The sequence below is a fragment of the Ursus maritimus genome, unplaced genomic scaffold, assembly GCF_017311325.1.
Source record: "Ursus maritimus isolate PB19 unplaced genomic scaffold, ASM1731132v1 scaffold_4, whole genome shotgun sequence".
In the NCBI taxonomy this organism is placed as follows: domain Eukaryota; kingdom Metazoa; phylum Chordata; class Mammalia; order Carnivora; family Ursidae; genus Ursus; species Ursus maritimus.
The window spans coordinates 55,475,451-55,487,946 of record NW_024426552.1 but is presented as its reverse complement, the minus strand read 5'-3'; the positions used below and the strand labels follow the sequence as shown (position 1 = coordinate 55,487,946).

At 37.6% G+C, this 12,496-nt stretch overlaps 1 protein-coding gene across 6 annotated transcripts in view; it reads right to left on the bottom strand.

Moving 5' to 3' along the window:
- CD96 (CD96 molecule) overlaps nucleotides 1–12,496 on the bottom strand; it is an 88,170-nt gene that overhangs the window by 62,963 nt on the left and 12,711 nt on the right. For all 6 annotated transcript variants that reach the window (XM_040621215.1, XM_040621214.1, XM_040621213.1 and 3 more), the window contains exon 3: nucleotides 5,983–6,107. In XM_040621215.1, coding sequence (XP_040477149.1) covers nucleotides 5,983–6,107 — 125 coding nt within the window. The remainder of the gene's footprint in view (nucleotides 1–5,982; nucleotides 6,108–12,496) is intronic.

Sequence of the window (12,496 nt, the reverse complement as noted above, 5' to 3'; positions counted from 1 at the left end):
GTGTGTGAATGGCCACCTTCACAGAGCAAATGAGAGAAGAGGTGGGGAAAAAATGAGCTCAGGCAAAAAATGAAATGTCTTTTGCTGGGAGAGGGGAAAATAATACTAATATTATGTCATCACCACTACTAAAATTTTATATTATTCTTAATCATAGCTTAAATTTATTTAGCACCTACTATGTTTTAGACACTCTGCAAAGTCCTTTCAAGTCTTATTTATTTCTTATAACAATCTGGAATAAACTAAGGCTAAGTAATTTATGCAAAGGTCAAACAAAGCAAGGTACTTAAGTCACAGCATCGAAAAGCAGAGATGTCCAGGTCCAGGGACAATTAAGCCTCAGAGACAACACGTACTAATAAAAACCAAACCGTCAACAAAATAATAAAAAGCATTTTTTTTAAAGTATCTGGAATGAAAGATTTAAAAGAAATTCCAGGAAACTGGAGGCCTTTATACAAATTGCAGATTATGGAGGTGTGGGCAATTTGTTGATTGAAAGAGCTTTTTTATGATATATTGATCCACCCTTGGTGATAGCGGTCAGAGAATATACCTCAACTCCTACCTGATAATAATGATCTTAGGTAACCTGGTCTGCTGGAAACAGACTGGTAAGATGTCTTGTGCAGAGTCATTATTCTTACCTGTTTGGGTTTTTTTCTTGTTCTTCAAAGAAAAAAATTTGACAACTTTTTAAAATATTAATAAATATTTCTAAAATTTAATGGGACTCTTGAATTGGAGGACCCATATGATTTAATGAGGAATGCAGCCTGAACTAGCTAACATACATGGTACACCTGTGCTTGCCCCGACACTCAGTAGACACTCAAGTAATACAAACTTGCCGTCCTCCAGCCTCCCTGATGATCAGTCTGTATTTCACGAGAATTCATGATCTGCAAGGCTAAATTGAAGAATTACGGAGACTCGTAAAATGGATCCTTTAAAGATGAGCTTTTAATATGTACGGAGTATGGGTACTATGCTAAGTTATTTAGTTTGTATTACCTTATTTATATTTTACAATACCACCATCAGGTCAATACTATAATCACATGAGGGAACTAAAACTTAGTTTAGGCAATATATCTAAAGTCATACTGAATTCTGAGACAAAAGGAAAAATGTGTGCCCCTATATACACTTCTTAAAATATTCTCCCATATTTTGACCAAGTGGAAAAAAGTAATAAAAAAACTACAATTAAAATTTTTTTATGACTGTGTAAAGTTGTGCCTATGGGGGATATGATACCATGAAGTCCCAGAAACCACAAGCTAATTGGAAAATACTTCTCTTTGAATAGCATACCTGGGCCTCAAAACAGACAAAAACAACAGCCTACCTTTATCTAAAATTTTGATATTTTGTTCATCATGAATTTTCCCTAAATTGTGGTTTTAAAAAATAGTTCCTTAAAATATGTATCTTAAGTATTGATTTTGGGGACAGTTCCTTACATTTTGTACCTAAGGAGAGGGCCTTGCTCACCTCACCCTAATCCTAGCTCCCAGGTCACACAGTTAATAGATGGAAGAGCCAGAATTTGAAAACAATTTCTTCCAAAAGTCATGCTATTAATGATTTTGCTATATTCAGCCTCATAACAGTAGTAGAACAAACAGTCCTTGCCTTTTCTGCTTATAGTCTATTTGAGAAGAATAAATTCACAAGAAAAACAAAAAATCAGGACCCATAGAAGAGAAATGTATAATTGAATTTTGGGCAGGAGTTGGATAAAATTATTAGCATGATACGAGGGTTGGGCAGGGTCATATCGAATCATGAAAAGCTCTTCCTATATGTCCTTTAACGACCTTCATGACAAACCTTAAAACAATTTGTGAAGGCTTTCCTGTTTCTGTACTAGAATCAGAATTTCCAGTACAGAAAAGAGACCTTGGTACCATTTGATTTGGTGATGTCATCTCATCTCCAGGCTGGCCTGAGCACCACGTCAGACTGACTGTGTTGACCACAGCCCATGGCAGGTGTTGAGTGTATAGAGCACATTCAATAAATTCTGTTAATTGTATCAACTGCTACTTCTTTATCTCCAAACTGCTTCCTATCTTCACATTTCTTCCATTTATTTCCCATCCAGTCGGAGCTGTCAAGGCAGGCTGCTTGCAAGCTCCCCACGTCTCCTTTGTAGAGCACCGGAACAATATTTTTCCAGTCATCACAGTTGGTTGTTAGTCCTTTGTGGGTTGGCTACCACTTTATTTCTGATTACAGTGAAGACAATTAGGGTCAGCTGCCATCAGGTGAAAGGCGAGTTTTGTTTTCTGAATAGCTAGGCTTCCCACAGGCATGGGAAACCAACATTGTTTATAATGCCAGTTCGCTTTTTGTTAAATATAAAACATCACAAATATAGAAGAAGAGTATATGGAAAAGATATATTTATAGACAGAAATGTAAAGAAATATAAGCATCCAGGTTTTAGTTATGTGCCTTTATCACAAATACTGAACTGTTTGAATCTGATAGAGTCTTCTCCTTCTTTTCATGATTTTAAGGAGAAAAATCATGCGTTTCTCTTTATGCACCAACTTTGGAAACACATTTCCTCGATACCTCTCTCCACCTCCAGTACCAGCTTGTACTCACGGTCCTGGGGTGTTGGTGTAGTACATGTCTGATGTTTGCTGGCCAACTGTTCTTTAATTATCCAGCTCAAATATAACCTAGGAAGCTTTTCCAGGTCCATTTACGCAGAATCAAACTATTTTCCCTCTTGGCTGCCATTTTTTATGTTTTTATTAAAGCCGTATTTCATGGCAGGAAATACATTCGATACAGTTTCATATCCCTGCAGGACCTAACACTCAAAACAGATTCATATATGTTTGTTGGACTGAATTGAAATTTATGCTGTAGGAAATCAGGGTGATACCTTGGAATGAAAACAGAATATTAGACTGTATTTAGAAGCTCCCAGAATAAGCCTGCAGAATTTCCCAGATGATTCTATACTTGTGCCTCAGGACATAAACTGGAAAAACGATTACTTGTCCTTTATCTACCAACTGCACACCATCTAAACACAAACATCCTATGACTTCTTATTCATCATCCCATCATGTACATAAAGCCTCAGTGTCCACTGAAGGATTAACCCTTTGTGTTTATTTAATTACCTCTCATTCTAGATCAATGTTGGATACGCTATTTGCATCCGATGCCTTTCTACTTCAGTGTAGTCGCCATCCTGGAATGTAACTTCTCCAAATGCCAAGAAACCACCCCACGAACATATTTAACACAGCCTTTGCATGGGGTCTGGTACACAAGGTACATACTTTTTTATGATAACTGAGGTTCCCAGTGATGACCTTTCCCATGAGGGTCGTAACAAAATTAATTAGATTTTATAAAATCCCACATACAAGAGGACATGACTTTCATTTTTCAGTGATCTAGATTAAAATAATTTGAGTTTATAACATTTGTTTCTAGGGCTTAGCGGGGCACTTGAAGTGGGGGGGCACTTTGCAGCTTCCTGGAGTTGCTGAGCTCAGTCCAGCAGGCTCCTATCCTCATCAGCTCATCTTCACCATCTCCACTCTTGAACCCTTTTCTAAAAGCCACACTGCATCCTGTTTTTAAGAACAACTGGCTTATTATGATTCTTATTGCCAGTTTAACAAGAGATGAAAGAAGGAAAATATTGACTGAGGGGGTATTTGGACTGCAGGCCTGTAACAGTCAGGACTCGGTTGACTCCCAATTAGGAGCAGAGTAGCTGACTTCCTCTCAGACCTGCCGAGTCCCACAGCTGCCGTCAGTGCGGAGCACAGATGTAAATCGGAGGAGCAAATAGATTTTGACATTTAAGAGGAGGAATGTGCAGTAGGAATTTACTCAGCACATTTGCCAATACAATGTTCCCTTTGAAGAGAGGTTTCTTTCAATAAGATTCCACAAGTCGTCTGTATCATGGTGCATTCTTCAAAGTGACAGCATGGCTGGAGGTTCTCGAAGTTTAGGATTGCCTCACTGTGTGACCCTAGGTGCACTCTCTCCGTCCCTCATTTATCCTACATGCCCTGGCAGGATCCACAGATAACGTCTGCATAGTTTTCTTCCTTTCTTTGACGGCAACCGCTACACAGAAGATGCCTTATCAGTTATCTAGTCGTTTATACCTAATGAGATGCATATTAACCAGTTGAACAGCCAGCATGAATTTAGTGACATCAGTTTAATATGAGGCCAATGAACAGGACTGTGGGGGAGAGGGACAAAGAGAAACAGATCCACTCAGTTATTTACTGAGGCTTTATTGACTGCCTATGTTCTAGGTACTAAATGAGATGCTAGGGATTTTTGAAATGAGTGGTGCAGCTTTTTGCCCCGGAGAAGCTCAGAGTCACAGAAAGACACAGGCTGGCTGAAGTATTGACACTTGCTTGGAAAAACAGATAACCCAGACTTTATATAAGATAAGAACACTGTAGATCAACTTACTAGCCAGTATAAATCTCTACAGTCAAGCTTTATTAGACTGTGTTATTTATTATTATCAAACTTGATGATTCCCCTTGATAGTGAAATTGTGGTAATTAGAGTGGAAATGTTTGCCCATTGGTGGGAAATATGAATAACGCAAGCAAGGTGTAGATGGCGTACTTCCATTGCTGTAATGTTTTGTATGGCCAGTTCCTGGCCTCTTGAGATCATCTCCTCTTTTCAACTTTTTTCTGAGAACCACTTTGTATCATGTTGGTTAAGAACAACTGACTTATACTAATGATAGCCGTAATGATAGGAAGACTTACCTTCTGGAAACCAAACCCCATAAAGGGAAAAAAGAATGTTTTTTGACAGATGACAAAGAGACACTGTCGATTTTAGACAGTCTGAGAAGTTATTTTAGAACATCTTTTTCTTTTCATCCTACTGACTATCTCAAAAAAATATCTAGACAGTGAAAACTCATCAGTAAGTCATATTCTGAGACCTCCTTGCAGGTCAATTACTTTGGGTTTGGCACATCCTCAGACAAATCTTTGTACATGAAGGGTCTAGCTTCCAAGCCGATCCACAAAAATTTAGGTAACTCGTAATATGAGTTATCATTTATGTGGATACAGTATTTTGCAAACTGTATCAGCCACTATATCCACGGAGATCTAGGAGTTCTGCGAGAATTTTTAAATCTCGTGTTTTCATTTTGATGGCAATCTACAATGATCATAGTCATGCTCTGGATCATCTAAATCAACGCCCCACTATGTGATTCTCAAAACTGTGGTTATCCCTGTGCCAGTCTTGTGTCATCAACCACTTTAACAATATTAGAGGTTTACTATAGATCTAGATGAAAGCTAGCTGGATTTTGGTTGGATCGCCTTGGCAAGTTGCTCATAAAATATCTAGATTTCTGGCTTCTTTTTCTTTCTTTCTTTAAGTCAGAAAACATGGCAACCATGGGCCTGCCACAACCTGTGGCAATAAGAAAACTGAGCTGGCTGCTGAATGGCTGCTTCCCATACCGTCCTGCTTCTCTCCTGTGTGTCTTCTGCCTCTATCTTAGGAGCATTAGAGTTCATGTCTCCCCATCTAAAGACTGTGGCGTATTCCCCAGGAGGCAGTAGCAAGCGTTCTAGGAAAAGGGGTTTCTCCCTCTGCATATGTTGTTTATCAAACAATTATTTGTGCGTAGGGGTTTCTGCTGCATGTGGCTCCTCTCCAGGGCACCATCACACTCTTTTCTCTGTAATCAGGGTTTGGTATATGGCTTGAAATAGCAACTAACCTTTAGGAACTCATTTTTAAATTACTGTATTCATAGACCCGGAGGCTTGCTGAGTTGGAAGGAATCTTAGCGCCCACCCTTGCCTCCCCCGCCAGTCCCCCCAACCTTCCACCTGTGTGCTTCCTTCCCTTTTACTACTTGTTATTCATTTTTATTTCATTAGTATTTAAAGATCATTGTAGTTATTCACTGAAAAGGGCAACACTTACCACCAACCATGCAAAGGTGAACTCAGACGAAATTTCTGAGGAGATATTTTGAAAGCATGGTATTTCCAGAGTCTGATTTATCTGTATTTCTATTATATGGCTGCTTCTCCATTCATCCTGTGTAACTATAACAAAATACAGGTGGAAGAGGCATGAATATGTGATTGGTTTATAAAATGCTTTTTGGGAGAGAAACAGGAACAGGTTTAGTGTAGAGATTCATCTACCCTCCGGGCACAACTACAACAAGGCAAGACCCCACTACAGTCCTCACTGTATAAATGGCAAAATGGAACCACTGAGAATCAGACAGAGCTGCTTATCACTGAAAAATTACAGGGAAACTCACAAAGAACAATTTGGTATGTTCCTCTGCTTTAACTCCAAAATGGTGCTTTAGGCGTCAGATCACATTTTTTTGATCAGTTAGAATATAAAACCTTATAATCTAGCCTCTAATTGTCTTATTAAAAATTCGAATAGGTTTAAAGTTTTTTAGAGATGTTTTAGGTTCATAGCAAAACTGAATGGAAAATACAGAGAGTTCCCATATATCCCTTGTCCCCTACGCACGCACAACCTCCCCCACTATTAACATCCCTAACGACAGTGGTACATTTGTTACAGTCGATGAAACCACACTGACACATCATTATCATCCCAAGTCCATAGCTTATTTACATTAGAGTTCACTCTTAGTGCTGCACATTCTATGGGTTCTGAGGGATGTAGGATGACATGTAGTCACCATTGTAGTATCACACAGAATAGTGTCACTGCCCTAAAAATCCTGTACTCCACCTATCCCTCCCTCCCTCCTGCCGAACTCTGACATTCACTGATCTTTTTACTGCCTTACTGCCCTTACCAGTTGTCTTTTTAGAGCTTATAAATATTCCTCCAAAGAGGGAGTGATATAGAAAAATATATAAGGAAACTCTGAAGAAGGCATTGTTAATGGATTATTTTCATTTTCATTTATTTATTTATTTTTCATTTTAAAAGTAATATGACATAAATATCAGTTTCATAGTCTCTCGGAAAGTCATAGACACACACACACACATTTGTGACTAAACTATAATAACATCAAAGAATAATTTATAAATGAACTCTATCATCCTAATATCCTGAAAATCTGATTTTCTTTTTCCCATGTCTATACAAATCTTGTGTATATGCATACATTTTCTCACACTTTGCATCCTTTTAACCAACAAATGTATTTTTACTTTAAAAGTTTTGCATGATTCTTAAGCTACTTGTGGCTGAAATTTTCCGAGACTCTATGTCATGCTGTCATATCTACACATCATCATTTGTTTTGTCATTTCCAATTACTGAATCGCGCGTTCTTTCAGTTTGGGTTTTTAGTTTATATAAACTACTATAACCTATATAGCAAGGATCATCCTTATACTAACAGCTTTCTTTTGACCATTCAGCTACTTAAGATAAATTCTGTGAATTTAATGGGTATGAGTATTCTCATTATTATCAACAGCATATTTTTTTTAAGTGAACTATTTCTCAGTTGGAATGTTATGTCTAGCCAGTAGGACTTTGTTATATTCCAATCTCTCAGCAATAGAAGCTATCTCCTTTACTGATAATTTGTTCCTCCTCCCTTCCTTAATTGAAACCAGGCCTCCCCATTAGGGCACATCTTGCTGCATCATTCTCAAATAGTGGCTTTTTATCTTCTTGGTGCCCTTATTTCCTCAAAATTAGGAGGTGGGATCAGTGCCTTCCTTGCTCCTCATTACTGCTTTCAAGTGTTATTCCAACCCCGTAATTAAAAAAAAAAAAAAAAGCCCTGCCCTTTATGGTTAAGACAATTTAGCTATAACAGTACTTCCAAATGGATTTATTCATATACTATGACCAAAATTGTTTGCCAGGACTGCTTACCATCGTTACTACTATTTAATTTTATTCTTGATATTATTGCAATTGTTTTTTTATAATTATTTTACTGACATAAGTTTATTTTAAACAGAGAATGATCTAGGCACTAATATTTGAGAAGTACATGAAATCCACTTGATATGTTAATTATATTTTAATGTACAGTATCCAAATATACAAGTATTAGATTTTTGTAAAGTTGATACAGATTCTGGGAAGTTGGGAACGCAACCGACCTAACTTTTTAAATATTCTTGAAACTCCCTATAAAAACAGACAAAATAACTAGAGTAGCAAACCTAAAAACACATAGGCAATATGTGTAGGAACACTAATTAATAAAATATCTTCACTAATAGATGGGGACAAATCACCGGACGACTGTGGTATCAGCAACTGAGCAGAACAGAGGAAAATCGACTGGGCTTCTTATTCCCCTGAGAACTAGAGAACTCCCCCGCCCCAGCCCTCAAGAAACAGGTAATCACTGGAAAGACATGCAGACTCATCTGAGAAGAGCAGCAGAAATGGAGAAAGGAGTTTGCGGGCCCCAGATGACCAGTGCCTTCAAGGGGAACAAGAAGAGGCTTGGCAGTGCTGGAACAGAGGGTGCTTTTCAGACAGATCCCATACTGAGAAGACACCCCTGGGAGGAGAATCCAAATTAAACAGGACAGGCCCCATAGCAGAAAGCAAACAAGCAATTTAGATAAAAGTGAGGGATAGGAGGAAAGGAAGTAAATCTCAGAAAGTACAATGGTATATTATTTACCTTGAAAATAACAGAAGAGAGGACTCTAGAGACACTGAAAACTTTACAAAAGCTAGCCTGGCCCACCCTTCCATGGCAAAAATCAACATGCATTTACCTGAAGCGTGAACAGAAAAGGAAGGGGGTAGAATCACACATAAAGATACTATAAGAAAAAAAAGAAAAGAGAACATCCCCTCAACAATGGCAGCATATTAGAAAAAGATAATTTCTCAACAAATAAAAACTGTAGCCTAATAACTCAAAATGAGGTAAAAGAAATAAGGAAAATGATATGAGCTGCAAAAAATTTTAGCAAGACTGGTAAATGAGCCAACTGGAAAGAAGGGAGCTCAGCAGAGACAGGTGAGAGAATTCAGGAAAGGGTTGGAAATAACAACTCATTGTAGAAATTAAGAGCAAACTAGAAGAAAAACAAGAACATATTGACCCAAAAGTTAACGCACTAAAAGAAATTTTAAAATTGAATAAAGGGAAATGTTAAAATAAATTAATAAATAATAAATTTTAAAATAAAAGGAAAACAGTATCACTTTCAAAGAAAGTGACAAGCAAAGAAGATTAAAAGCATGTATATATAATAGAAGGCACTGAAGGAAATAAGCAGTGGACAGAAAAAAATACTAAAAATTATAATTCGGGTACAAGTTCTTAAAGTAAAAAAATGATTAGAAAATACATATTGAAAGATTAAACTGAAAAAGAAGGAAAATAGGCTCAGAATAGACATTGAGCAAATTATTATAATGGTATTTTTTAAAAGTCAGTTACAGGAAAGAAAATAGGATTATTATTAGCTTTTTGACAGCAACTCTTTATGCCAGAAAATAATGTAGCAACATATTTAATGTACTCAAGGAAAGAAAATGTGAGCTAAGGATTTTATATTCAGCAAAATTAGCCTTTTGATATGAAGACTACATAACACCTGTTAGAGCCATGTGTAAGAAGTCAGGGAATATTACTCCCATGAGCACTTCCTGAGGATTCTCCAACAGAATACACTTCAGACTGGAGAGGCATTTACATAAAGGCTGGGGTGAGTGCTGAATCTATGTTCACCTTTAGCACTAAAAATAAATCATTGCTATAAGGAAGAGAGTAGTAATGAATCCATATTTTAAAATAAAGAGAATATGTAAGGACCACAAATGGGGCATGGGGAGGGTTGAGGTGCTGTGGCTATGGAGCCATGAAAAGGTCAATGAAAAAAAGCCATGTATAAAATTGAGCAAATGTATAAAAACCATCATTTAAAGACCAAAGGAAAACATGTAATTGAGAAGCCTCTCCTCTTGGAAAAATGCTAGAACCTCAGTAAGAATAGCAGGAGTCTTTACTCTTCTTGCCTAGGGATCCTTCCATTCCCTTTCCCCAGCGTTGTTAGTGAGAAAGGTAGCTTCACCATCTTGGAATGGGCTGCAAAAACCAGCAGCTTTTCTTCCAGAAGAGGCAGACTTACTTAAGTCTGAGTGTGAAGATCCTTCACTTTGTTAGCTAACAGGCACAAACTTGGTAGGAAACAGAGAAAAACTGAAGCCTGGTTAGTGTGGGTTTGCAAATCCCATTTGGGGTGAGTAGCAGACCAGACAGATGTTTAACACGGAGATTCTGGAAATTAGAGAGTCACGGAATAGCTGAGGTAATTTGTCTACCCATTCCAGGCTGACTGGGAAAATACACAGGTGAGTGCGGAGACCTCAGAGAGCTTACTGAAAAGCAAAAACCAAGGGAGACCGTGTTACTATCTGCAACTTTGTTTTTTTTTGTTGTTTGTTTTGGTTTGGTTTTTTTGAAGATTTTATTTATTTATTTGACACAGAGAGAGAGAGACAGTGAGAGAGAGAGAGAGAGAGAGAGAGCACAAGCAGGGGAAGCGGCAGGCAGAGGGAGAGGGAGGAGCAGGCACCCTGCTGAGCAAGGAGACTGAAGCTCCATCCCAGGACCCCAGGATCATGACCTGAGCCAAAGGCAGATGCTTAACCATCTGGAGCCCCCTGTCTAACCACCACCCCAACCCAACCCAACACATACACACACACACACACACACACACACACACACACACACACACCTCTATGTAGAGGGTGGAAGCCTAACAGGCTTGAGGAATTTGAGCACAACTTTTGTCAAAATCATTGGTGGACCAGCAAAGGGGCTTTGCCAATGCAGGGGCAATCCCTTGGAAACCAAACACACAATAATTGTAATAAGAAGTTGAGGAGAAAAATCAATAGCCACACACTAAAGAGGAAACAGATTTTATAATTTAGGTATGGATAGTTACCAAAAAAAAAAAAAAAAAGAAAGAAAGAAAACTTTAAAAAAACCCCACTGGATCTAGAGTTGTCACATTATTATTATTATTATTTTTATGTCCAGTCTTCAACAAAAAAAGATGATACATGAAGAAAAGAGGAAAGTGTGATCCATACTCAGGAAAAAAGCAGTTAGTTGAAACTCATTCTGATTAGGTCCTTCATTGGATTGAACAGACATTAAAGCAGCTCTTATAAATATGTTCATGAGATTAAAGCAAAATATGATGAAAATGACTCAACAAATAGGGAATCCTAGTGGAGAAATAGAAAACTATCAAATGAACCAAATAATTACTCTAGAGTTGAAAAGTCAGTAACAAAAAAAATGATGAAAAATTTACTAGGGATTCTCAATAGCCAATTTGAGATGGCAGAAGAAAGAATCAGTGTGTTTGAATATTGATTAATGTAAATGATCTAGCGGCACCTGGGTGGTGCAGTCAGTTAAGTGTCAGACACTTGGTTTCAGCTCAGGTCGTGATCTCAGGGTCGTGAGACTGAGCCCTGCGCTGGGCTCTGTGCTCAGTGTGGAGTCTGCTTAGAACTCTCTCTCCCTCTGCCCCTCCCCTCTGCATTCTCTCTCCCTCTCTCAAAGAAATAAATAAATCTAATATACATTAGATTATATATATATATACACACACTATATACACACAGTATATATACACTATGTATACACACACACACACACACACACACACACACACTAATCTGAAGAAAAGGGAGAAAGAGGATTGAAGGAAAACAGAGCTTCAGAGCCGTATAGGACTGTATCAAGTGCCCTAACATGTATGCAACAGAAGTCATGGCAGGAGAGATGAAAGAGAGTGAGACAGTACAAACATCTGAAGAAATAATGGCCCAAAACTTCATATTCAATTTTTAAAAACTTTCCACAAAGCTAATCTACACCCCCAGTAATCTTAAAACTCAAAAAAGCTAAGCACAAAGAGAAACCCACCTAGGCATATTATAGTCAAACTGCTGGAAGCCAAAAACAAAGAGGGAATTATGGAAGCCGCAATTGAAATCAGCAAGAAAAACAAAACAAAACAAAACGATCACATGCAGAGACCAATAATACAATTAATGGCCCACTTCTCACCAGAAACAAGGGAGATCAGAAGATATATTCAAAATGCTGAAAGAAAAAGCAGCCCACTAAGAATGCTGCATTCAGTGAAACTATCCTTCAAAAACAGAAATGAAAAAAAACAGGATTCATTGCAAGTAGACTTGTCTTACATGAAATTCGAAAGTAAGTTCTTTAGGCTGAGAGGAAATGATACTAAATAGTAATTTCACTTCATGAGGTGGAATGAAGAGCACAGGAAATGGTAAATATATGGGTAAATGTGAAAGATTACATATATAGTTCTTTTTCTCTTAATTTCTTTAAGAACAGAAATTTTTTTAAACCATTAATTTTATCATTGTTCTGTTGGGTTTATTTTCTAAATATATAATAATATATAATATGTATATTATATATATATATATATCTTTGACAGTA